At 42.2% G+C, this 25608-nt stretch overlaps 1 protein-coding gene across 2 annotated transcripts in view; it reads right to left on the bottom strand.

The window, feature by feature from the left end:
• Positions 1-25608, bottom strand: part of crb (cell polarity complex component crumbs) — a 642968-nt gene that overhangs the window by 371119 nt on the left and 246241 nt on the right. For both annotated transcript variants that reach the window (XM_071694202.1, XM_071694201.1), the window contains exon 11: positions 14457-14573. In XM_071694202.1, coding sequence (XP_071550303.1) covers positions 14457-14573 — 117 coding nt within the window. The remainder of the gene's footprint in view (positions 1-14456; positions 14574-25608) is intronic.

Here is a 25608-nt window from a genome sequence, read left to right as displayed (position 1 = left end):
GGGAGCTGTGGTTTCGGTGCATTACACATGACAGCTAAAGAGTAGGTGTGAATGAATGTGGCCTTTGCTGTCTTTTCCTAATGCTACCTCGCACACGCCTGGGGGGGGATATCTTTCTTATGAATAAAGGGGGTGACTGTGTTGTTGACTGGTAGGTAAGGATATTCAATGTATGTATGTTTCATGGTGAAGTGCCTGAGGATTGGCAGAATGCATGCATAGTGGCATTGTACAAAGGCAAAGAGGATAAAGGTGAGTGTTCAAATTACAGAGGTATAAAATTGTTGAGTATTCCTGGTAAATTATATGGGACGGCATTGATTGAGAGGGTGAAGGCATGTACAGAGCATCAGATTGGGGAAGAGCAGTGTGGTTTCAGAAGTGGCAAAGGATGTGTGGATCAGGTGTTTGCTTTGAAAAATGTATGTGAGAAATACTTAGAAAAACAGATGGATATGTATGTAGCATTTATGGATCTGGAGAAGGCATATGCATATGATAAGGTTCATACAGATGCTTTGTGGAAGGTATTAAGAGTATAAGGTTTGGGAGGTAAGTTGCTAGAAGCAGTGAAGTTTTTACCAAGGCAAGTGTACAAGAAGGAAGAAAAGAAAGTGATTGGTTCCCAGTGAATGTCATTTTGCAGCAGCGGTGAATGATGTCTCCATAGTTGTTTGATTTGTTTATGGATGGGGTGGTTAGGGAGGTGAATGCAAGAATTTTGGAGGGAGGGGCAAGTATGCAGTCTGTTGTGGATGAGAGGGCTTGGGAAGTGAGTGAGTTGTTGTTCGCTGATGATACAGTGATGGTGGCTGATTCAGGTAAGACAGTGCAGAAGTTGGTAACTGAGTTTAGGAAAGTGTGTGAAAGAAAGAAATTTAAGAGTAAATGTGAATAAGAGCAAGTTTATTAAGTTCAGTAGGGTTGAGGGACACTATATTGGGAGGTAAGTTTGAATGGAGAAAAACTGGAGCAAGTGAAGTATTTTAGATATCTGGGAGTGGACTTAGCAGCAAACGGTACCATGGAAGCAGAAGTGAGCCACAGGGTGGGGGAGGGGGGGCGAAGGTTCTGAGAGCATGGAAGAATGTGTGGAAGATGTGAATGTTATCTCAAAGAGTAAAAATGGGTATGTTTGAAAGAATAGTGGTTCTGACAATGTTATAGGGGTGCAAGGCATGGGCTATAGACAGGGTTGTGCAGAGGAAGGTGGATGTGTTGGAAATGAAGTGTTTGAGGACAATATGTGGTGTGAGGGGTTTGATCGAGTAAGTAATGAAAGAGTAAGAGAGATGCGTAGTAATGCACAGAGTATGGTTGAGAGAGCAGAAGAGGGGGTGTTGAAATGGTTTGGTCACATGGAGTGAATGAGTGAGAAAAGATTGATAAAGAGGACATATGTGTCAGAGGTAGAGGGAAGAAGAAGTGGGAGACCAAATTGGAGGTTGAAGGATGGAGTGAAAAAGATTTTGAGCGATCGGGGTCTGAACATACAGAAGAGTGAAAGACATGCAAGGAATAGAATGAATTGGAATGATGTGGTATACCAGGGTCGATGTGCTGTCATTGGATTGAACCAGGGTGTGTGAAGTGTCTGGGGTACACCATGGAAAGGTCTGTGGGGCCTAGATGTGGAAAGGGAGCTGTGGTTTCGGTGCATTACACATGACAGCTAGAGACTGAGTGGGGCCTCTAATGTCATTTCCTGGTGCTACCTCACTGGAAGGGAGGGGGGGGGGGGGCAGTATGCTATTTCATGTGTGGTATGGTGGCGACGGGATTGGATGAAGGCAGCAAGTATGAATATGTACAAGTGTGTATATGTATATGCCCGTGTATGTAGTACATGTTTTCTTGTACTACCTTGCTAACACAGGGGATGGCAATTATGTATAATAAAAAATAATATAATATGTACATATAAAAACATGTACATATTCATAAGTGCTTGCCTTTATCCACTGTCAGAAGTAGTCCACCCTACAGGAAACAGCATCGGCAATCCCGGTGTCCATGAAATAGCACCAGGAAACACAAAGAAATACTACATCTGCCCACATCAACAGCTTCCTATCCACATTCAGGCCTAAACGACCTTTCAATGGTTTACCAATATTGGCACATTGACCCCAATATACCACAATATTTCATTTCACTCTATTCCATGGTGCCTTTCACCCTCCTGCATGTTCAGGTTCTGATTGCTCAAAATCTTTTTCACTCCATCCCTCCATCTCCAATTTGGTCTCCCACCTCTCTTTCTTCCCTCCACTTCCGACACATATAGCCTCTTTGCCAACCTTTCCTCACTCATTCTCTCCACATGTCTGAACCATTCCAACACACCCTCTTCTGTTCTCTCAGCCACAATCTTTCCATTACTCCACATCTCTTACCCTTTCATTACTTACTCGATTAAAACCATCTCACATTTGATTTCCAACACATCCAACCTCCTCTGCCCATGTCTTGCAACCTATACAATATTGTTAGGACTGCTATTCCTTAAAACATACCCATTTTTGCTCTCCAAGATAATGTTCTCTCTTTTCACACATTATTCATCACTCCCAGAACCTTTACCTCCTCCTCCAACCTACAACTCTTACGCTTCCATGGTTCTATTTGCGGCAAAGTCCACTACCAGATATCTCAAACATTTCACTTCCTCCAGTTTTTCTCCATTCAAACTTACATCTCAACTAACCTGTCTCTTAACCCTGCTGAGCCTATCAACCTTCCTTTTATTCACATTTCCTCTCAACTTTCTCCTTTCGCACACTTTTCCTAACTCAGCCACCAACTTCAGCAGTTTCTCACTTGAATCAGCTACTAGTGCTGTATCATCAGCAAACAACAACTGACACTTCCCAGGCCCTCTCACCCCCAACAGTCTGAATACTCACCCCTCTCTCCAAAACTCTTGCACCTATCTCCTTCACCACCCCACCCATAAACAAATCAAACAACTATGGTGACATCACACATCCTTGCCACAGACCTACCTACATTGGAAATCACTCTCCTCTCTTCCTACCCATACACATGCCACACAATCTTGATAAAACTTCCCACTGCTTCTGGTAGCTTACCTTCTAAACCATATAATCTCAAAACCTTCCACAAAGCATCTCTATCAACCCTATCATAAGCATTCTCCATATCTATGAATGTCACAGACAAAGCCATCTGTTTTTCTAAGTATTTCTCAAATACATTCTTCAAAGGAAACTTCTGAATCACAAATACTCTACAACTTCTGAAACCACACTGCTCCTCCACAATCTGATGTTCTTTACATGCTTCATCCTCTCAATCAATACCCTCCCATACAATTTCCAGGAATACTCAACAAACCTATGCCTCTGCAGTTTGAACACTAACCCTTATCCCCTTTGCCTTTGTACAATAGCACTATACACGCATTCCATCAATTCACAGGGACTTCACAATAATCCATACATACAATGAATATCCTTTTCCACCAATCAACAACACATTCCCTCCCTTTCTTCATAAATTCAACAACAATACCATCCAATCCCACTACCTTGCTACATTTCATCTTCTGCAAGGCTTTCATCACCTCTTCTTTCTTCACCAAACCACCCTCCCTAACTCTCTCACTTCACACACCATCCTGACCAAATAACCCTACATCTGGCACTATATCATCAAACACATCAACAATCCTCCAAAATACTCTACCTCCTTACTCCATCACTACTTGTTATCACTTCCCCAATTGCCCCCTTTGCTGATGTTCCCCATCTGTTCTCTAGTCTTTCACACATCATTCACACATCATTTCCAAAGCATATTTTTATTTTCACTAAAGTTTAATTATACTCTCACACCCCAACTGTCACTTGCCCTCTTTTTTAACCCTTGCACTTTCATCTTGACTCCCTGCTGCTTTTTCTTATATATCTCCCAGTCATTTGTACTCCTCCCTTGTAAGTACCATCCAAATGCCTTTTGGATGGTGAAAGGAGGGCAAGGAATACAGTGAACTGGATCGATGTGGTATACCGGGGTTGACGTGCTGTCAGTGGATTGAATCAGGGCATGTGATGCGTCTGGGGTAAACCATGGAAAGCTGTGTAGGTATGTATATTTGCGTGTGTGGACGTATGTATATACATGTGTATGGGGGTGGGTTGGGCCATTTCTTTCGTCTGTTTCCTTGCGCTACCTCGCAAACGCGGGAGACAGCGACAAAGCAAAAAAAAAAAATATATATATTATCCCTGGGGATAGGGTATTAAGAATACTTCCCACGTATTCCCTGCGTGTCGTAGAAGGCGACTAAAAGGGGAGGGAGGAGGGGGCTGGAAATCCTCCACTCGAGATTTTTTTTTTTTTTAATTTTCCAAAAGAAGGAACAGAGGGGGCCAGATGAGGATATTCCAAAAAAGGCCCAGTCCTCTGTTCTTAACGCTACCTTGCAAATGCGGGAAATGGCAAATAGTTTAAAAGAAAGATATTTTTTATTTCATTATACTTTGTCGCTGTCTCCCGCGTTTGCGAGGTAGCGCAAGGAAACAGACGAAAGAAATGGCCCAACCCCCCCCCATACACATGTATATACATACGTCCACACACGCAAATATACACACCTACACAGCTTTCCATGGTTTACCCCAGACGCTTCACATGCCTTGATTCAATCCACTGACAGCACGTCAACCCCGGTATACCACATCGCTCCAATTCACTCTATTCCTTGCCCTCCTTTCACCCTCCTGCATGTTCAGGCCCCGATCACACAAAATCTTTTTCACTCCATCTTTCCACCTCCAATTTGGTCTCCCTCTTCTCCTCGTTCACTCCACCTCCGACACATATATCCTCTTGGTCAATCTTTCCTCACTCATTCTCTCCATGTGCCCAAACCACTTCAAAACACCCTCTTCTGCTCTCTCAACCACGCTCTTTTTATTTCCACACATCTCTCTTACCCTTACATTACTCACTCGATCAAACCACCTCACACCACACATTGTCCTCAAACATCTCATTTCCAGCACATCCATCCTCCTGCGCACAACTCTATCCACAGCCCACGCCTCGCAACCATACAACATTGTTGGAACCACTATTCCTTCAAACATACCCATTTTTGCTTTCCGAGATAATGTTCTCGACTTCCACACATTCTTCAAGGCCCCCAGAATTTTCGCCCCCTCCCCCACCCTATGATCCACTTCCGCTTCCATGGTTCCATCCGCTGCCAGATCCACTCCCAGATATCTAAAACACTTCACTTCCTCCAGTTTTTCTCCATTCAAACTCACCTCCCAATTGACTTGACCCTCAACCCTACTGTACCTAATAACCTTGCTCTTATTCACATTTACTCTTAACTTTCTTCTTCCACACACTTTACCAAACTCAGTCACCAGCTTCTGCAGTTTCTCACATGAATCAGCCACCAGTGCTGTATCATCAGCGAACAACAACTGACTCACTTCCCAAGCTCTCTCATCCCCAACAGACTTCATACTTGCCCCTCTTTCCAAAACTCTTGCATTTACTTCCCTAACAACCCCATCCATAAACAAATTAAACAACCATGGAGACATCACACACCCCTGCCGCAAACATACATTCACTGAGAACCAATCACTTTCCTCTCTTCCTACACGTACACATGCCTTACATCCTCGATAAAAACTTTTCACTGCTTCTAACAACTTTCCTCCCACACCATATATTCTTAATACCTTCCACACAGCATCTCTATCAACTCTATCATATGCCTTCTCCAGATCCATAAATGCTACATACAAATCCATTCTAAGTATTTCTCACATACATTCTTCAAAGCAAACACCTGATCCACACATTCTCTACCACTTCTGAAACCACACTGCTCTTCCCCAATCTGATGCTCTGTACATGCCTTCACCCTCTCAATCAATACCCTCCCATATAATTTACCAGGAATACTCAAGAAACTTATACCTCTGTAATTTGAGCACTCACTCTTATCCCCTTTGCCTTTGTACAATGGCACTATGCACGCATTCCGCCAGTCCTCAGGCACCTCACCATGAGTCATACATACATTAAATAACCTTACCAACCAGTCAACAATACAGTCACCCCCTTTTTTAATAAATTCCACTGCATTACCATCCAAACCCGCTGCCTTGCCGGCTTTCATCTTCCGCAAAGCTTTCACTACCTCTTCTCTGTTTACCAAATTTTAGGGAGAATAAAAAGATGTTCTGGAAGGAGGTAAATAAAGTGCGTAAGACAAGGGAGCAAATGGGAACTTCAGTGAAGGGCGCAAATGGGGAGGTGAAAACAAGTAGTGGTGATGTGAGAAGGAGATGGAGTGAGTATTTTGAAGGTTTGTTGAATGTGTTTGATGATAGAGTGGCAGATATAGGGTGTTTTGGTCGAGGTGGTGTGCAAAGTGAGAGGGTTAGGGAAAATATATATATATATATATATATATATATATATATATATATATATATATATATATATATATATATATATATATATTATCACTGGGGATAGGGGAAAAAGAATACTAAACAATAAATAATAAATAAATAACTATCTATTTATTTATTTATTTACTTTGCTTTGTCGCTGTCTCCCGCGTTAGCGAGGTAGCGCAAGGAAACAGACGAAAGAATCACCCAATCCACCCACATACACATGTATATACATACATGTCCACACATGCAAATATACATACCTATACATCTCAATGTACACATATATATTCACACACAGACATATACATATATACACATGTACATAATTCATACTGTCTGCCTTTATTTATTCCCATCGCCACCTCGCCACACATGGAATAAGAACCACCTCCCCACTCATGTGTGCAAGGTAGCGCTAGGAAAAGACAACAAAGGCTGCATTCGTTCACACTCAGTCTCTAGCTGTCATGTAATAATGCACCGAAACCACAGCTCCCTTTCCACATACAGGCCCCACAGAAATTTCCATGGTTTACCCCAGACGTTTCACATGACCTGGTTCAATCCATTGACAGCATGTCAACCGCGGTATACCACATCGTTCCAATTCACTCTATTCCTTGCACGCGTTTCATCCTCCTGCATGTTCAGGCCCCAATCACTCAAAATCTTTTTCACTCCATCTTTCCACCTCCAATTTGGTCTCCACTTCTCCTCGTTCCCTTCACCTCTGACACATATATCCTCTTGGTCAATCTTTCCTCACTCATCCTCTCCATGTGCCCAAACCACTTCAAAACACCCTCTTCTGCTCTCTCAACCACGCTCTTTTTATTTCCACACTCTCTCTTACCCTTATGTTACTCACTCGATCAAACCACCTCACACCACACATTGTCCTCAAACATCTCATTTCCAGCACATCCATCCTCCTGCGCACAACTCTATCCATAGCCCACGCCTCGCAACCATACAACATTGTTGGAACCACTATTCCTTCAAACATACCCATTTTTGCTTTCCGAGATAATGTTCTCGACTTCCACACATTTTTCAAGGCTCCCAGAATTTTCGCCCCCTCCCCACCCTATGATCCACTTCCGCTTCCATGGTTCCATCCGCTGCCAGATCCACTCCCAGATATCTAAAACACTTTACTTCCTCCAGTTTTTCTCCATTCAAACTTACCTCCCAATTGACTTGACCCTCAACCCTACTGTACCTAATAACCTTGCTCTTATTCACATTTACTCTTAACTTTCTTCTTTCACACACTTTACCAAACTCAGTCACCAGCTTCTGCAGTTTCTCACATGAATCAGCCACCAGCGCTGTATCATCAGCGAACAACAACTGACTCACTTCCCAAGCTCTCTCATCCCTAACAGACTTCATACTTGCCCCTCTTTCCAAAACTCTTGCATTCACCTCCCTAACAACCCCATCCATAAACAAATTAAACAACCATGGAGACATCACACACCCCTGCCGCAAACATACATTCACTGAGAACCAATCACTTTCCTCTCTTCCCACACGTACACATGCCTTACATCCTCGATAAAAACTTTTCACTGCATCTAACACCTTGCCTCCCACACCATATATTCTTAATACCTTCCACAGAGCATCTCTATCAACTCTATCATATGCCTTCTCCAGATCCATAAATGCTACATACAAATCCATTTGCTTTTCTAAGTATTTCTCACATACATTCTTCAAAGCAAACACCTGATCCACACATCCTCTACCACTTCTGAAACCACACTGCTCTTCCCCAATCTGATGCTCTGTACATGCCTTCACCCTCTCAATCAATACCCTCCCATATAATTTACCAGGAATACTCAACAAACTTATACCTCTGTAATTTGAGCACTCACTCTTATCCCCTTTGCCTCTGTACAATGGCACTGTGCACGCATTCCGCCAATCCTCAGGCACCTCACCATGAGCCATACATACATTAGATAACCTTACCAACCAGTCAATAATACAGCCACCCCCTTTTTTAATAAATTCCACTGCAATACCATCCAAACCTGCTGCCTTGCCGGCTTTCATCTTCCGCAAAGCTTTTACTACCTCTTCTCTGTTTACCAAATCATTTTCCCTAACCCTCTCACTTTGCACACCACCTCGACCAAAACACCCTATATCTGCCACTCTATCATCAAACACATTCAACAAACCTTCAAAATACTTACTCCATCTCTTTCTCACATCACCACTACTTGTTATCACCTCCCCATTTGCGCCCTTCACTGAAGTTCCCATTTGCTCCCTTGTCTTACGCACTTTATTTACCTCCTTCCAGAACATCTTTTTAGGGAGAATATATATATATATATATATATATATATATATATATATATATATATATATATATATATATATATATTCTTTTTTTCTTTTCTTTCATACTATTCGCCATTTCCCGCATTAACGAGGTAGCGTTGAGAACAGAGGACTGGGCCCTTGAGGGAATATCCTCACCTGGGACCATTCTCTGTTCCCTCTTTTGGAAAATTAAAAAAAAAAAGTGAGAGGGGAGGATTTCCAGCCCCCCGCTCCCTCCCCTTTTAGTCGCCTTCTACGACAAGCAGGGAATACGTGGGAAGTATTCTTTCTCCCTTATCAACAGGGATAATATATATATATATAAAAAGAGCGTGGTTGAGAGAGCAGAAGAGGGTGTTTTAAAATGGTTTGGGCACATGGAGAGAATGAGTGAGGAAAGATTGACCAAGAGGATATATGTGTCGGAGGTGGAGGGAACGAGGAGAAGAGGGAGACCAAATTGGAGGTGGAAAGATGGAGTGAAAAAGATTTTGTGTGATCGGGGCCTGAACATGCAGGAGGGTGAAAGGAGGGCAAGGAATAGAGTGAATTGGAGCGATGTGGTATACAGGGGTTGACGTGCTGTCAGTGGATTGAATCAAGGCATGTGAAGCGTCCGGGGTAAACCATGGAAAGCTGTGTAGGTATGTATATTTGTGTGTGTGGACGTGTGTATGTACATGTGTATGGGGGGGGTTGGGGAATTTCTTTCGTCTGTTTCCTTGCGCTACCTCGCAAACGCGGGAGACAGCGACAAAGTATAAAAAAAAAAAAAAAAAAATATATATATATATATATAAGATGAAAGCCGGCAAGGCAGCAGGTTTGGATGGTATTGCAGTGGAATTTATTAAGAAAGGTGGTGACTGTATTATTGACTGGTTGTTAAGGTTATTTAATGTATGTATGACTCATGGTGAGGTGCCTGAAGATTGGCGGAGTGCGTGCATAGTGCCTTTGTATAAAGGCAAAGGGGATAAGAGTGAGTGCTCAAATTACATAGGTATAAGTTTGTTCATAATTCCTGGTAAATTATATGGGAGGGTATTGATTGAGAGGGTGAAGGCATGTACAGAGCATCAGATTGGGGATGAGCAGTGTGGTTTCAGAAGTGGTAGAGGATGTGTGGATCAGGTGTTTGCTTTGAAGAATGTATGTGAGAAATACTTAGAAAAGCAAATGGATTTGTATGTAGCATTTATGGATCTGGAGAAGGCATATGATAGAGTTGATAGAGATGCTCTGTGGAAGGTATTAAGAATATATGGTGTGGGAGGCAAGTTGATAGAAGCAGTGAAAAGTTTTTATCGAGGATGTAAGGCATGTGTACGTGTAGGAAGAGAGGAAAGTGATTGGTTCTCAATGAATGTATGTTTGCGGCAGGGGTGTGTGATGTCTCCATGGTTGTTTAATTTGTTTTTGGATGGGGTTGTTAGGGAGGTGAATGCAAGAGTTTTGGAAAGAGGGGCAAGTATGAAGTCTGTTGGGGATGAGAGAGCTTGGGAAGTGAGTCAGTTGTTGTTCGCTGATGATACAGCGCTGGTGGCTGATTCATGTGAGAAACTGCAGAAGCTGGTGACTGAGTTTGGTAAAGTGTGTGAAAGAAGAAAGTTAAGAGTAAATGTGAATAAGAGCAAGGTAATTAGGTACAGTAGGGTTGAGGGTCAAGTCAATTGGGAGGTGAGTTTGAATGGAGAAAAACTGGAGGAAGTAAAGTGTTTTAGATATCTGGGAGTGGATCTGGCAGTGGATGGAACCATGGAAGCGGAAGTGGATCATAGGGTGGGGGAGGGGGCGAAAATCCTGGGAGCCTTGAAGAATGTGTGGAAGTCGAGAACATTATCTCGGAAAGCAAAAATGGGTATGTTTGAAGGAATAGTGGTTCCAACAATGTTGTATGGTTGCGAGGCGTGGGCTATGGATAGAGTTGTGCGCAGGAGGATGGATGTGCTGGAAATGAGATGTCTGAGGACAATGTATGGTGTGAGGTGGTTTGATCGAGTAAGTAATGTAAGGATAAGAGAGATGTGTGGAAATAAAAAGAGCGTGGTTGAGAGAGCAGAAGAGGGTGTTTTGAAATGGTTTGGGCACATGGAGAGAATGAGTGAGGAAAGATTGACCAAGAGGATATATGTGTCGCAGGTGGAGGGAACGAGGAGAAGTGGGAGACCAGATTGGAGGTGGAAAGATGGAGTGAAAAAGATTTTGTGTGATCGGGGCCAGAACATGCAGGAGGGTGAAAGGAGGGTAAGGAATAGAGTGAAGTGGATCGATGTGGTATACCAGGGTTGACGTGCTGTCATTGGATTGAATCAGGGCATGTGAAGCGTCTGGGGTAAACCATGGAAAGCTCTGTAGGTATGTATATTTGCGTGTGTGGACGTATGTATATACATGTGTATGGAGGTGGGTTGGGCCATTTCTTTCGTCTGTTTCCTTGCGCTACCTCGCAAACGTGGGAGACAGCGACAAAGCAAAAAAAAAAAAAATATACATACATACATATATATATATATATATATATATATATATATATATATATATATATATATATACATACATATATATATATGTATATATATATATATATATATATATATTTTTTTTTTTTTTTTCATACTATTCGCCGTTTACCGCGATAGCGAGGTAGCGTTAAGAACAGAGGATTGGGCCTTTTTTGGAATATCCTCACCTGGCCCCCTCTGTTGCTTCTTTTGGAAAATTAAAAAAAAAAAAAAAAGAGAGGGGAGGATTTCCAGTCCCCCGCTCCCTCCCCTTTTAGTCGCCTTCTACAACACGCAGGGAATACGTGGGAAGTATTCTTAATCCCCTATCCCCAGGGATATATATATATATATATATATATATATATATATATATATATGTAGCATTTATGGATCTGGAGAGGGCATATGATAGAGTTGATAGAGATGCTCTGTGGAAGGTATTAAGAATATATGGTGTGGGAGGCAAGTTGTTAGAAGCAGTGAAAAGTTTTTATCGAGGATGTAAGGCATGTGTACGTGTAGGAAGAGAGGAAAGTGATTGGTTCTCAGTGAATGTAGGTTTGCGGCAGGGGTGTGTGATGTCTCCATGGTTGTTTAATTTGTTTATGGATGGGGTTGTTAGGGAGGTAAATGCAAGAGTTTTGGAAAGAGGGGCAAGTATGAAGTCTGTTGGGGATGAGAGAGCTTGGGAAGTGAGTCAGTTGTTGTTCGCTGATGATACAGCGCTGGTGGCGGATTCATGTGAGAAACTGCAGAAGCTGGTGACGGAGTTTGGTAAAGTGTGTGGAAGAAGAAAGTTAAGAGTAAATGTGAATAAGAGCAAGGTTATTAGGTACAGTAGGGTTGAGGGTCAAGTCAATTGGGAGGTGAGTTTGAATGGAGAAAAACTGGAGGAAGTGAAGTGTTTTAGATATCTGGGAGTGGATCTGGCAGCGGATGGAACCATGGAAGCGGAAGTGGATCATAGGGTGGGGGAGGGGGCGAAAATTTTGGGAGCCTTGAAAAATGTGTGGAAGTCGAGAACATTATCCCGGAAAGCAAAAATGGGTATGTTTGAAGGAATAGTGGTTCCAACAATGTTGTATGGTTGCGAGGCGTGGGATATGGATAGAGTTGTGCGCAGGAGGATGGATGTGCTGGAAATGAGATGTTTGAGGACAATGTGTGGTGTGAGGTGGTTTGATCGAGTAAGTAATGTAAGGGTAAGAGAGATGTGTGGAAATAAATAGAGTGTGGTTGAGAGAGCAGAAGAGGGTGTTTTGAAATGGTTTGGGCACATGGAGAGAATGAGTGAGGAAAGATTGACCAAGAGGATGTATGTGTTGGAGGTGGAGGGAATGAGGAGAAGTGGGAGACCAAATTGGAGGAGGAAAGATGGAGTGAAAAAGATTTTGAGTGATCGGGGCCTGAACATGCAGAAGGGTGAAAGGGGGGCAAGGAATAGAGTGAATTGGATCGATGTGGTATACCAGGGTTGACGTGCCATCAGTGGATTGAATCAGGGCATGTGAAGCGTCTGGGGCAAACCATGGAAAGTTGTGTGGGGCCTGGATGTGGAAAGGGAGCTGTGGTTTCGGGCATTATTGCATGACAGCTAGAGACTGAGTGTGAACAAATGGGTCCTTTGTTGTCTTTTCCTAGCGCTACCTCGCACACATGAGGGGGGAGGGGGATGGTATTCCATGTGTGGCGAGGTGGCGATGGGAATGAATAAAGGCAGACAGTGTGAATTGTGTGCATGGGTATATATGTATGTGTCTGTGTGTGTATATGTATGTGTACGTTGAGATGTATAGGTATGTATATTTGTGTGTGTGGACGTGTATGTATATACATGTGTATGGGGGTGGGTTGGGCCATTTCTTTTGTCTGTTTCCTTGCGCTACCTCACAAACGCGGGAGACAGTGACAAAGCAAAATAAAAAAAAATAAAAAATATATATATATACTTATATTTATCTATTTTGCTTTGTCGCTGTCTCCCACGTAAGTGAGGTAGCACAAGGAAACAGACGAAAGAATCGCCCAACCCACCCACACCCACATGTATATACATACACATCCACACACGCAAATATACATACCTATACATCTCAATGTACACATATATATACACACACAAGACATATACATATATACACATGTACATAATTCATACTTTCTGCCTTTATTCATTCCAATCGCCACCTCGCCACACATGGAATAACAACCCCTTCCCCCCTCATGTGTGCGAGGTAGCGCTAGGAAAAGACAACAAAGGCCCCATTCGTTCACACTCAGTCTCTAGCTGTCGTAATAATGCACTGAAACCACAGCTCCCCTTCCACATCCAGGCCCCAGAGAACTTTCCATGGTTTACCCCAGACACTTCACATGCCCTGGTTCAATCCATTGACAACACGTCGACCCCAGTATACCACATCGTTCCAATTCACTCTATTCCTTGCATGCCTTTCACTCTCCTGCATGTTCAGGCCCCGATCACTCAAAATCTTTTTCACTCCATCTTTCCACCTCCAATTTGGTCTCCCACTTCTCCTTGTTCCCTCCACCTCTGACACATATATCCTTTTGGTCAATCTTTCCTCACTCATTCTGTCCATGTGACCAAACCATTTCAAAACACCCTCTTCTGCTCTCTCAACCACACTCTTTTTATTTCCACACATCTCTCTTACCCTACATTACTTACTCCATCAAACCACCTCACACCACATATTGTCCTCAAACATCTCATTTCCAGCACATCCACCATCCTACGCACAACTCTATCCATAGCCCATGCCTCGCAGCCATACAACATTGTTGGAACCACTATTCCTTCAAGTTGTATACGTACAGGGGTGCATGGTTAGAATTTTTGAGAAAGCATCCTTCTGCATAAGTAAACATACCGATTTAACTTTACTTCTGACTAAGGTGTTTCATTCAGCTCCAATCCTGTTTGAGGTGTTTTATTATGTGGGTCATTTGCTTTCACACACTAGTTGACCAAGCCAATATTACTAATGCATTCCAGAGAAAGGAATCAATAGTGTACTGTACAATAAAGACCCATCATCAGAAATAAGTAATATCTCACTACTTCTAGTCATTTGTTCCCCTTAAATCTGCTGTATTATAAAAGGGTTACTCATAATTCATGCCTTACCTGTAAACCCAGGAGTACAAATGCATGTATATGAGTTGTCTTGGTCATAACAAGAAGCTCCATTGAGGCAAGGAGAAGACTCACACTCATCAGTCTCAACACATGCTGGTGGAGAACCTAAAAGAAATCATTATAATTAAAATACAACTATCTATAGAATAATTCATGAGTAAAATTCTAACTCTGACTTCACAGTTTTACCACATTCAACACACAAACATTACTCCACTCCCAATTTCATGTCGTAGATAAGGTACACAGAGAGCTCTATACATAATTCACATTAATAATTAACCCATTTTCAGTGTGCTTAAGTGAAACAAGGTTTTCCACACTTATAAGTGTGTTTATTACATTCTCACATTACAGAAATGTTGAATCATTTAGACCAACATCTCTACTTATACTACCACCATTCACTGCATTCAATTACCAGTCAAATCTCCAGCATCTTCATATGAAATATCCCTATCCTTCATCATCACTCTCAGTCCAACTCTTCCATACCATCCCTTCCTTCCTTTTACCTTCTGTTCTGATACATGCCTTCCTCATCTGAAATGTTTTCTACATGATCAGGCCATTCTAAGTCTTTCATCCATGTGCCATTCTTCACACCAAATAACTTACATATATCTTCATTCTTTTTTTCTATCTGTTTTCTTAATTCCAACCATAATACCTAAGTTATCCACCTCTTTTGCACTTATTGTTTACATCTATCCTGATGTCTGTATAACAAGGTTTCACATCAATATATCAACACTGGGACAAGTATTCTTTCATGCTAGTTTCTTAAACACCGCGAACCACATATCAATATTGGGACAAAAATTCTTTCACGTGAGTTTCTTGTACACTTTAAACCATATATCACCACTAGGACATGCATTATCTCATTTGAGCTTCTTGCACAATCTAAACCATATATCAACACAGAAGTAAGTATTCCTTCATGCAAGATCTCTTGTACATTCTAAACCATATATAGTATCAATACAGGATAAGTAATCCTTCGCTCAAGTTTCATGTGCACTTTAAGCAATATGCAAACACTGGGACAAGTATACCTTCAAGCATGTTCCGTGCACATTCAAAACATATATCTTCCAGTTCACGAGGTCTTGTAGTTTACTCATGCAAGACCCTACTTTCAACTTCATCTTTCCCTCTATTATCTTTACTACACTTTAATCACAATGCAAACTGAGCATGCACTCTGTTCCTCTATAACTTTCAACAACTAGTTTCAATGCAGAGCCCATGTAAAGCAGACCCATTCCCCTCCATAAGTACTCTTCGAAACAGGTCCTAATCTCATCCAGAGGTACCTTATGTTAATGGTCTGAGTATTTGCAACAAAATTTCAGTTTGAAATGATAGTGCTTGAAAGAAATTATGATTGCAATTTTTTGAATCTTGGTCAGATATCAACAACGGAGATTCCCTTCTGAATAGCAATTCGATGGTACACTCTATTTAAAAGTGACTGTGTTGCTGACTGGTTGGTAAGGATGTTTAATGTATGTATGACTCATGGTGAGGTGCCTGAGGATTGGCAGAATGCATGCATAGTGCCATTGTACACGGGCAAAAGGGATAAAGGTGAGTGTTCAAATTACAGAGGTATAAGTTTGTTGAGTATTCCTGGGAAATTATGTGGGAGAGTATTGATTGAGAGGGTGAAGGCAGGTACAGAGCATCAGATTGAGGAAGAGCAGTGTGGTCTCAGAAGTGGTAGGGGATGTGTGGATCAAGTGTTTGCTTTAAAGAATGTATGTGAGAAATACTTAGAAAAGCAAATGGATTTATATGTAGCATTTATGGGTCTGGATGAGGCATATGATAGAGTTGACAGAGATGCTCTGTGGACGGAATTAAGAACATATAGTGTGGGAGGCAAGTTGTTAGAAGCAGTGAAAAGTTTTTATCAAGGATGTAAGGCATGTGTACGTGTAGAAGAGAGGAAATTGATTGGTTCCCAGTGAATGCTGATTTGCTGCAGGGGTGCATGATGTCTCCATGGTTGTTTTAATTTGTTTATGGATGGGTTTGTTACGGAGGTGAATGCAAGAGTTTTGGAAAGAGGGGCAAGTATGCAGTCTGTTGTGGATGAGAGAGCTTGGGAAGTGAGTCAGCTGTTGTTTGCTGATGATACAGCATTGGTGGCTGATTCGGGTGAGAAACTGCAGAAGCTGGTGACTGAGTTTCGTAAAGTGTGTGAAAGAAGAAAGCTGCGAGTAAATGTGAATAAGAGCAAGGTTATTAGGTACAGTAGGATTTAGGGACAAGTCAATTGGGAGGTAAGTTTGAATGGAGATAAACTGGAGGAAGTGAAGTGTTTTAGATATCTGGGAGTGGATTTGGCAGCAGATGGAACCATGGAAGCAGAAGTGAGTCATAGGGTGGGGGCGGGAGCGAAAGTTCTGGGAGCGTTGAAGAATGTGTGGAAGTCGAGAACGTTACCTTGGAAAGCAAAAATGGGTATGTTTGAAGGAATAGTGGTTCCAACAATGTTATATGGTTGCAAGGCATGGGCTATAGATAGAGTTGTGCCGAGGAGGGTGGATGTGTTGGAAATGAGATGTTTGAGGACAATATGTGGTGTGAGGTGGTTTGATCAAGTAAGTAATGAAAGGGTAAGAGAGATGTGTGGTAATAAAAAGAGTATGGTTGAGAGAGCGGAAGAGGGTGTTTTGAAATGGTTTGGTCACATGGAGAGAATGAGCGAGGAGAGATTGACAAAGAGGATATATGTGTCAGAGGTGGAGGGAACAAGGAGAAGTGGTAGACCAAATTGGAGGTGGAAAGATGTAGTGAAAAAGATTTTGAGCGATCGGGGCCTAAACATGCAGGAGGGTGAAAGGAGTGCAAGGAATAGAGTGAATTGGAACGATGTGGTATACCGGGGTCGACGTGCTGTCAATGGATTGAACCAGGGCATGTGAAGCATCTGGGGTAGACTATGGAGGGTTCTGTGGGGCCTGGATGTGGAAAGGGAGCTGTGGTGTTGGTGCATTATACATGACAGCTAGAGACTGAGTGTGAATGAATGTGGCCTTTGTTGTCTTTTCCTAGCACTACCTCGTGCACATGCGGGGGATGAGGGTTGTTACTTCATGTGTGGCAGGATGGCGATGGGAATGATTAAGGGCAGCCACTATGAATTATGTACATGTGTGTATTTTTCATATGTCTGTGTGTGTATATATATGTATACATTGAGATGTATAGGTATGTATATGTGTGTGTGTGGACGTGAATGTATATATATGTGTATGTGGGTGGGTTAGGCCATTCTTTCGTCTGTTTCCTTGCGCTACCCCACTAACGCGGGAAACAGCGACAAAGTAGAATAATAATAATAATAATAATAATCATAATAATAATAATAATAATAATAATAATAATAAAAAGGGGAGGGAGCGGGGGGCTGGAAATCCTCCCCTCTCGTTTTTTTTTTAATTTTCCAAAAGAGGGAACAGAGGGGGCCAGGTGAGGATGTTCTAAAAAAGGCTCAGTCCTCTGTTCTTAACGCTACCTCGCTAACGTGGGAAATGGCAAATAGTTTAAAAGAAAGAAAGAAGAAATAATAATAATAATTTTTTTTTCTTTTTTTTTTGCTTTGTCGCTGTCTCCTGCATTTGCGAGGTAGCACAAGGAAACAGACGAAAGAAATGGCAAAACCCACCCCCATACACATGTATATACATACGTCCACACACGCAAATATACATACCTACACAGCTTTCCATGGTTTATCCCAGACGCTTCACATGCCCTGATTCAATCCACTGACAGCACGTCAACCCCGGTATACCACATCGATCCAATTCACTCTATTCCTTGCCCTCCTTTCACCCTCCTGCATGTTCAGGCCCCGATCACACAAAATCTTTTTCACTCCATCTTTCCACCTCCAATTTGGTCTCCCACTTCTCCTCGTTCCCTCCACCTCCGACACATATATCCTCTTGGTCAATCTTTCCTCACTCATTCTCTCCATGTGCCCAAACCATTTCAAAACACCCTCTTCTGCTCTCTCAACCACGCTCTTTTTATTTCCACACATCTCTCTTACCCTTACGTTACTTACTCGATCAAACCACCTCACACCACACATTGTCCTCAAACATCTCATTTCCAGCACATCCATCCTCCTGCGCACAACTCTATCCATAGCCCACGCCTCGCAACCATACAACATTGTTGGAACCACTATTCCTTCAAACATACCCATTTTTGCTTTCCGAGATAATGTTCTCGACTTCCACACATTCTTCAAGGCTCCCAGAATTTTCGCCCCCTCCCCCATCCTATGATCCACTTCCGCTTCCATGGTTCCATCCGCTGCCAGATCCACTCCCAGATATCTAAAACACTTTACTTCCTCCAGTTTTTCTCCATTCAAACTTACCTCCCAATTGACTTGACCCTCAACCCTACTGTACCTAATAACTTTGCTCTTATTCACATTTACTCTTAACTTTCTTCTTTCACACACTTTACCAAACTGAGTCACCAGCTTCTGCAGTTTCTCACATGATTCAGCCAAAAGTGCTGTATCATCAGCGATCAACAACTGACTCACTTCCCAAGCTCTCTCATCCCCAACAGACTTCATACTTGCCCCTCTTTCCAAAACTCTTGCATTCACCTCCCTAACAACCCCATCCATAAACAAATTAAACAACCATGGAGACATCACACAACCCTGCCGCAAACCTACATTCACTGAGAACCAATCACTTTCCTCTCTTCCTACACGTACACATGCCTTACATCCTCGATAAAAACTTTTCACTGCTTCTAACAACTTGCCTCCCACACCATATATTCTTAATACCTTCCACAGAGTATCTCTATCAACTCTATCATATGCCTTCTCCAGATCCATAAATGCGACATACAAATCCATTTGCTTTTCTAAGTATTTCTCATACATTCTTCAAAGCAAACACCTGATCCACACATCCTCTACCACTTTTGAAACCACACTGCTCTTCCCCAATCTGATGCTCTGTACATGCCTTCACCCTCTCAATCAATACCCTCCCATATAATTTACCACGAATACTCAACAAACTTATACCTCTGTAGTTTGAGCACTCACTCTTATCCCCTTTGCCTTTGTACAATGGCACTATGCATGCATTCCGCCAATCCTCAGGCACCTCACTATGAGTCATACATACATTAAATAACCTTACCAACCAGTCAACATTACAGTCACCCCCTTTTTTTAATAAATTCCACTGCAATACCATCCAAACCTGCTGCCTTGCCGGCTTTCATCTTCTGCAAAGCTTTTACTACCTCTTCTCTGTTTACCAAATCATTTTCACTGACCCTCTCACTTTGCACACCACCTCGACCAAAACACCCTATATCTGCCACTCTATCATCAAACACATTCAACAAACCTTCAAAATACTCACTCCATCTCCTTCTCACATCACCACTACTTGTTATCACCTCCCCATTTGCGCCCTTCACTGAAGTTCCCATTTGCTCCCTTGTCTTATGCACTTTATTTACCTCCTTCCAGAACATCTTTTTATTCTCCCTAAAATTTAATGATACTCTCTCACCCCAACTCTCATTTGCCCTCTTTTTCACCTCTTGCACCTTTCTCTTGACCTCCTGTCTCTTTCTTTTATACATCTCCCACTCAATTGCATTTTTTCCCTACAAAAATTGTCCAAATGCCTCTCTCTTCTCTTTCACTAATAATCTTACTTCTTCATCCCACCACTCACTAACCTTTCTAATCAACCCACCTCCCACCCTTCTCATGCCACAAGCATCTTTTGCGCAATCCATCACTGATTCCCTAAATACATCCCATTCCTCCCCCACTCCCATTACTTCCATTGTTCTCACCTTTCTCTATTCTGTACTCAGTCTCTCCTGGTACTTCCTCACACAAGTCGCCTTCCCAAGCTCACTTACTCTCACCACCCTCTTCACCCCAACATTCACTCTTCTTTTCTGAAAACCCATACAAATCTTCACCTTAGCCTCCACAAGATAATGATCAGACATCCCTCCAGTTGCACCTCTCAGCACATTAACATCCAAAAGCCTCTCTTTCGCGCGCCTGTCAATTAACACGTAATCCAATAACACTCTCTGGCCATCTCTCCTACTTACATACGTATACTTATGTATATCTCGCTTTTTAAACCAGGTATTCCCAATCACCAGTCCTTTTTCAGCACATAAATCTACAAGCTCTTCACCATTTCCATTTACAACACTGAACACCCTATGTATACCAATTATTCCCTCAACTGCCACATTACTCACCTTTGCATTCAAATCACCCATCACTATAACCCGGTCTCGTGCATCAAAACCACTTACACACTCATTCAGCTGCTCCCAAAACACTTGCCTCTCGTGTTGTAGAAGGCGACTAGAGGGGACGGGAGCGGGGAGCCAGAAAGCCTCCCCTCCTTGTTTTTTTTTTTTTAACTTTCTAAAATGGGAAACAGAAGAAGGAGTCACACGGGGAGTGCTCATCCTCCTCGAAGGCTCAGGCTGGGATATCTAAATGTGTGTGGATGTAACCAAGATGTGAAAAAAGGAGCGATAGGTAGTATGTTTGAGGAAAGGAACCTGGATGTTTTGGCTCTGAGTGAAACGAAGCTCAAGGGTAAAGGGGAAGAGTGGTTTGGGAATGTCTTGGGAGTAAAGTCAGGGGTTAGTGAGAGGACAAGAGCAAGGGAAGGAGTAGCAGTACTCCTGAGACAGGAGTTGTGGGAGTATGTGATAGAATGTAAGAAAGTAAATTCGCGATTAATATGGGTAAAACTGAAAGTTGATGGAGATGGGTGATTATTGGTGCATATGCACCTGGGCATGAGAAAAAAGAATAATATTAATAATAATAATAATAATAATAATAATAATAATAATAATAATAATAACAATAATAATAATAATAACAAAAGAGAGCAAATGAGAGTTGGGGTGAGAGAGTACAGGAGGGTGGATGTGCTGGAAATGAGATGTTTGAGGACAATATGTGGAGTGAGGTGGTTTGATTGAGTAAGTAATAATAGGTTAAGAGAGATGTGTGGTAACAAAAAGAGTGTGGTTGAGAGAGCAGAAGAGGGTGTTTTGAAATGGTTTGGTCACATGGAGAGAATGAGTGAGGAAAGATTGACAAAGAGGATATGTGTGTCAGAGGTGGAGAGAACGAGAAGTGGGAGACCAAATTGGAGGTGGAAAGATGGAGTGAAAAAGATTTTGAGTGATCGGGGCCTGAGCATGCAGAAGGGTGAAAGGCGTGCAAGGAATAGAGTGGATTGGAACAATGTGGTATACAGGGGTCGACGTGCTGTCAGTGGATTAAACCAGGGCATGTGAAGCGTCTGGGGTAAACCATGGAAAGTTCTGTGGGGCCTGGATGTGGAAAGGGAGCTGTGGTTTCGGTGCATTATTATATGACAGGTAGAGACTGAGTGTGAACGAATGGGGCTTTTGTTGTCTTTTCCTAGCGCTACCTCGCACATATGAGGGGGGAGCGGGTTGTTATTCCATGTGTGGCGAGGTGGCGATGGGAATGAATAAAGGCAGATAGTATGAATTATGTACATATATATATATATATATATATATATATATATATATATATATATATATATATATATATATATATATATATATATGCTTGTGGCATGAGAAGAGTGGGAGGTGGGTTGATTAGAAAGGGTAGTGAGTGGTGGGATGAAGAAGTAAGATTATTAGTGAAAGAGAAGAGAGAGGCATTTGGACGATTTTTGCAGGGAAACAATGCAATTGAGTGGGAAATGTATAAAAGAAAGAGACAGGAGGTCAAGAGAAAGGTGCAAGAGGTGAAAAAGAGGGCAAATGAGAGTTGGGGTGAGAGAGTATCATTAAATTTTAGGGAGAATAAAAAGATGTTATGGAAGGAGGTAAATAAAGTGCGTAAGACAAGGGAGCAAATGGGAACTTCAGTTAAGGGCGCTAATGGGGAGGTGATAACAAGTAGTGGTGATGTGAGAAGGAGATGGAGTGAGTATTTTGAAGGTTTGTTGAATGTGTTTGATGATAGAGTGACAGATATAGGGTGCTTTGGTCGAGGTGGTGTGCAAAGTGAGAGGGTTAGGGAAAATGATTTGGTAAACAGAGAAGAGGTAGTAAAAGCTTTGCGGAAGATGAAAGCCGGCAAGGAAGCAGGTTTGGATGGTATTGCAGTGGAATTTATTAAAAAAGGGGGTGACTGTATTATTGACTGGTTGGTAAGGTTATTTAATGTATGTATGACTCATGGTGAGGTGCCTGAGGATTGGCGGAATGCGTGCATAGTGCCATTGTACAAAGGCAAAGGGGATAAGAGCGAGTGCTCAAATTACAGAGGTATAAGTTTGTTGAGTATTCCTGGTAAATCATATGGGAGGGTATTGATTGAGAGGGTGAAGGCATGTACAGAGCATCAGATTGAGGAAGAGCATTGTGGTTTCAGATGTGGTAGAGGATGTGTGGATCAGGTGTTTGCTTTGAAGAATGTATGTGAGAAATACTTAGAAAAGCAAATGGATTTGTATGTAGCATTTATGGATCTTTCTCCCCTATCTGGGGATAGGGGAGAAAAAATACTTCCCACGTATTCCCTGCGTGTTGTAGAAGGCGACTAAAAGGGAAGGGAGCGGGGGGCTGGAAATCCTTCCCTCTCGTTTTTTTTTTAATTTTCCAAAAGAAGGAACAGAGAAGGGGGTCAGGTGAGGATATTTACTCTAAGGCCCAGTCCTCTGTTCTTAACACTACCTCGCTAATGCGGGAAATGGCGAATAGTATGAAAAAAAAAAAAAAAATTATGGATCTGGAGAAGGCATATGATAGAGTTGATAGAGATGCTCTGTGGAAGGTATTAAGAATATACGGTGTGGGCGGCAAGTTGTTAGAAGCAGTGAAAAGTTTTTATCGAGGATGTAAGGCATGTGTACGTGTAGGAAGAGAGGAAAGTGAATGTAGGTTTGCGGCAAGGGTGTGTGATGTCTCCATGGTTGTTTAATTTGTTTATGGATGGGGATGTTAGGGAGGTGAATGCAAGAGTTTTGGAAAGAGGGGCAAGTATGAAGTCTGTTGGGGATGAGAGAGCTTGGGAAGTGAGTCAGTTGTTGTTCGCTGATGATACAGCGCTGGTGGCTGATTCATGTGAGAAACTGCAGAAGCTGGTGACTGAGTTTGGTAAAGTGTGTGAAAGAAGAAAGTTGAGAGTAAATGAGAATAAGAGCAAGGTTATTAGGTACAGTAGGGTTGAGGGTCAAATCAATTGGGAGGTAAGTTTGAATGGAGAAAAACTGGAGGAAGTAAAGTGTTTTAGATATCTGGGAGTTGATCTGGCAGCGGATGGAACCATGGAAGCGGAAGTGGATCACAGGGTGGGGGAGGGGGCGAAAATCCTGGGAGCCTTGAAGAATGTGTGGAAGTTGAGAACATTATCTCGGAAAGCAAAAATGGGTATGTTTGAAGGAATAGTGGTTCCAACAATGTTGTATGGTTGCGAGGCATGGGCTATGGATAGAGTTGTGCGCAGGAGGATGGATGTGCTGGAAATGAGATGTTTGAGGACAATGTGTGGTGTGAGGTGGTTTGATCGAGTAAGTAACGTAAGGGTAAGAGAGATGTGTGGAAATAAAAAGAGCGTGGTTGAGAGAGCAGAAGAGGGTGTTTTGAAATGGTTTGGGCACATGGAGAGAATGAGTGAGGAAAGATTGACCAAGAGGATATATGTGTCGGAGGTGGAGGGAGCGAGGAGAAGTGGGAGACCAAATTGGAGGTGGAAAGATGGAGTGAAAAAGATTTTGTGTGATCGGGGCCAGAACATGCAGGAGGGCGAAAGGAGGGCAAGGAATAGAGTGAATTGGATCGATGTGGTATACCGGGGTTGACGTGCAGTCAGTGGATTGAATCATGGCATGTGAAGCGTCTGGGGTAAACCATGGAAAGCTGTGTAGGTATGTATATTTGCGTGTGTGGACGTATGTATATACATGTGTATGGGGGTGGGTTTTGCCATTTCTTTCGTCTGTTTCCTTGCGCTACCTCGCAAACGCGGGAGACAGCAGCAAAGCAAAAAAAAAAAAAATATATATGTCTGTGTGTATATATATGTATACATTGAGATGTATAGGCATGTATATTTGCATGTGTACGTGTATGTATATACATGTGTATGTGGGTGGGTTGGGCCATTCTTTTGTCTGTTTCCTTGCGCTGCCTCGCAAACGCGGGAGACAGCGACAAAGCAAAATAAATGAATAAATAAATAAATAAATAAACATAATAATAATAATAAAGTTTGTTGAGTATTCCTGGGAAATTATATGGGAGGGTATTGATTGAGAGGGTGAAGGCATGTACAGAGCATCAGACTAGGGAAGACCAGTGTGGTTTCATAAGTGGTAGAGAATGTGTGGATCAGGTGTTTGCTTTGAAGAATGTATATGACAAATACTTAGAAAAACAAATGGATTTGTATGTAGCATTTATGGATCTGGAGAAGGCATAAGATAGAGTTTATAGAGATGCTCTGTGGAAGGTATTAAGAGTATATGGTATAGAAGGTAAGTTGCTAGAAGCAGTGAAAAGTTTTTATCAAGGATGTAAGGCATGTGTACGAGTAGGAAGAGAGGAAAGTGATTGGTTTTCAGTGAATGGCAGTTTGCGGTATGGGTGTGTGATGTCTCCAGGGCTGTTTAATTTGTTTATGGATGGGGTTGTTAGGGAGGTGAATGCAAGAGTTTTGGAAAGAGGGGCAAGTATGCAGTCTGTTGTGGATGGGAGGGCTTAGGATGTGAGTCAGTAGTTGATTGCTGATGATACAGCGCTGGTGGCTGATTCGGGTGAGAAACTGCAGAAGCTGGTAATTTGAAATGGAAAAAAAACTGAGAAAGAAGTGTTTTAGATATCTGGGTGTGGATTTGGCAGCGGATAGACCCATGGAAGCAGAAGTGAGTCACTGGGTGGGGGAGGGGTTGAAGGTTCTGGGAGCATTGAAGAATGTGTGGAAGGCGAGAACATTATCTCAGACAGCAAAAATAGGTATGTTTGAAGGAATAGTGGCTCCAACAATGTTATATGACTGTGAGGCGTAGGCTATAGATAGGGTTGTTCACAC

The sequence above is a fragment of the Panulirus ornatus genome, chromosome 56 (assembly GCF_036320965.1).
Source record: "Panulirus ornatus isolate Po-2019 chromosome 56, ASM3632096v1, whole genome shotgun sequence".
In the NCBI taxonomy this organism is placed as follows: domain Eukaryota; kingdom Metazoa; phylum Arthropoda; class Malacostraca; order Decapoda; family Palinuridae; genus Panulirus; species Panulirus ornatus.
The sequence above is the reverse complement of the archived record's forward strand: the minus strand, read 5'-3'. Positions and strand labels throughout refer to the sequence as shown.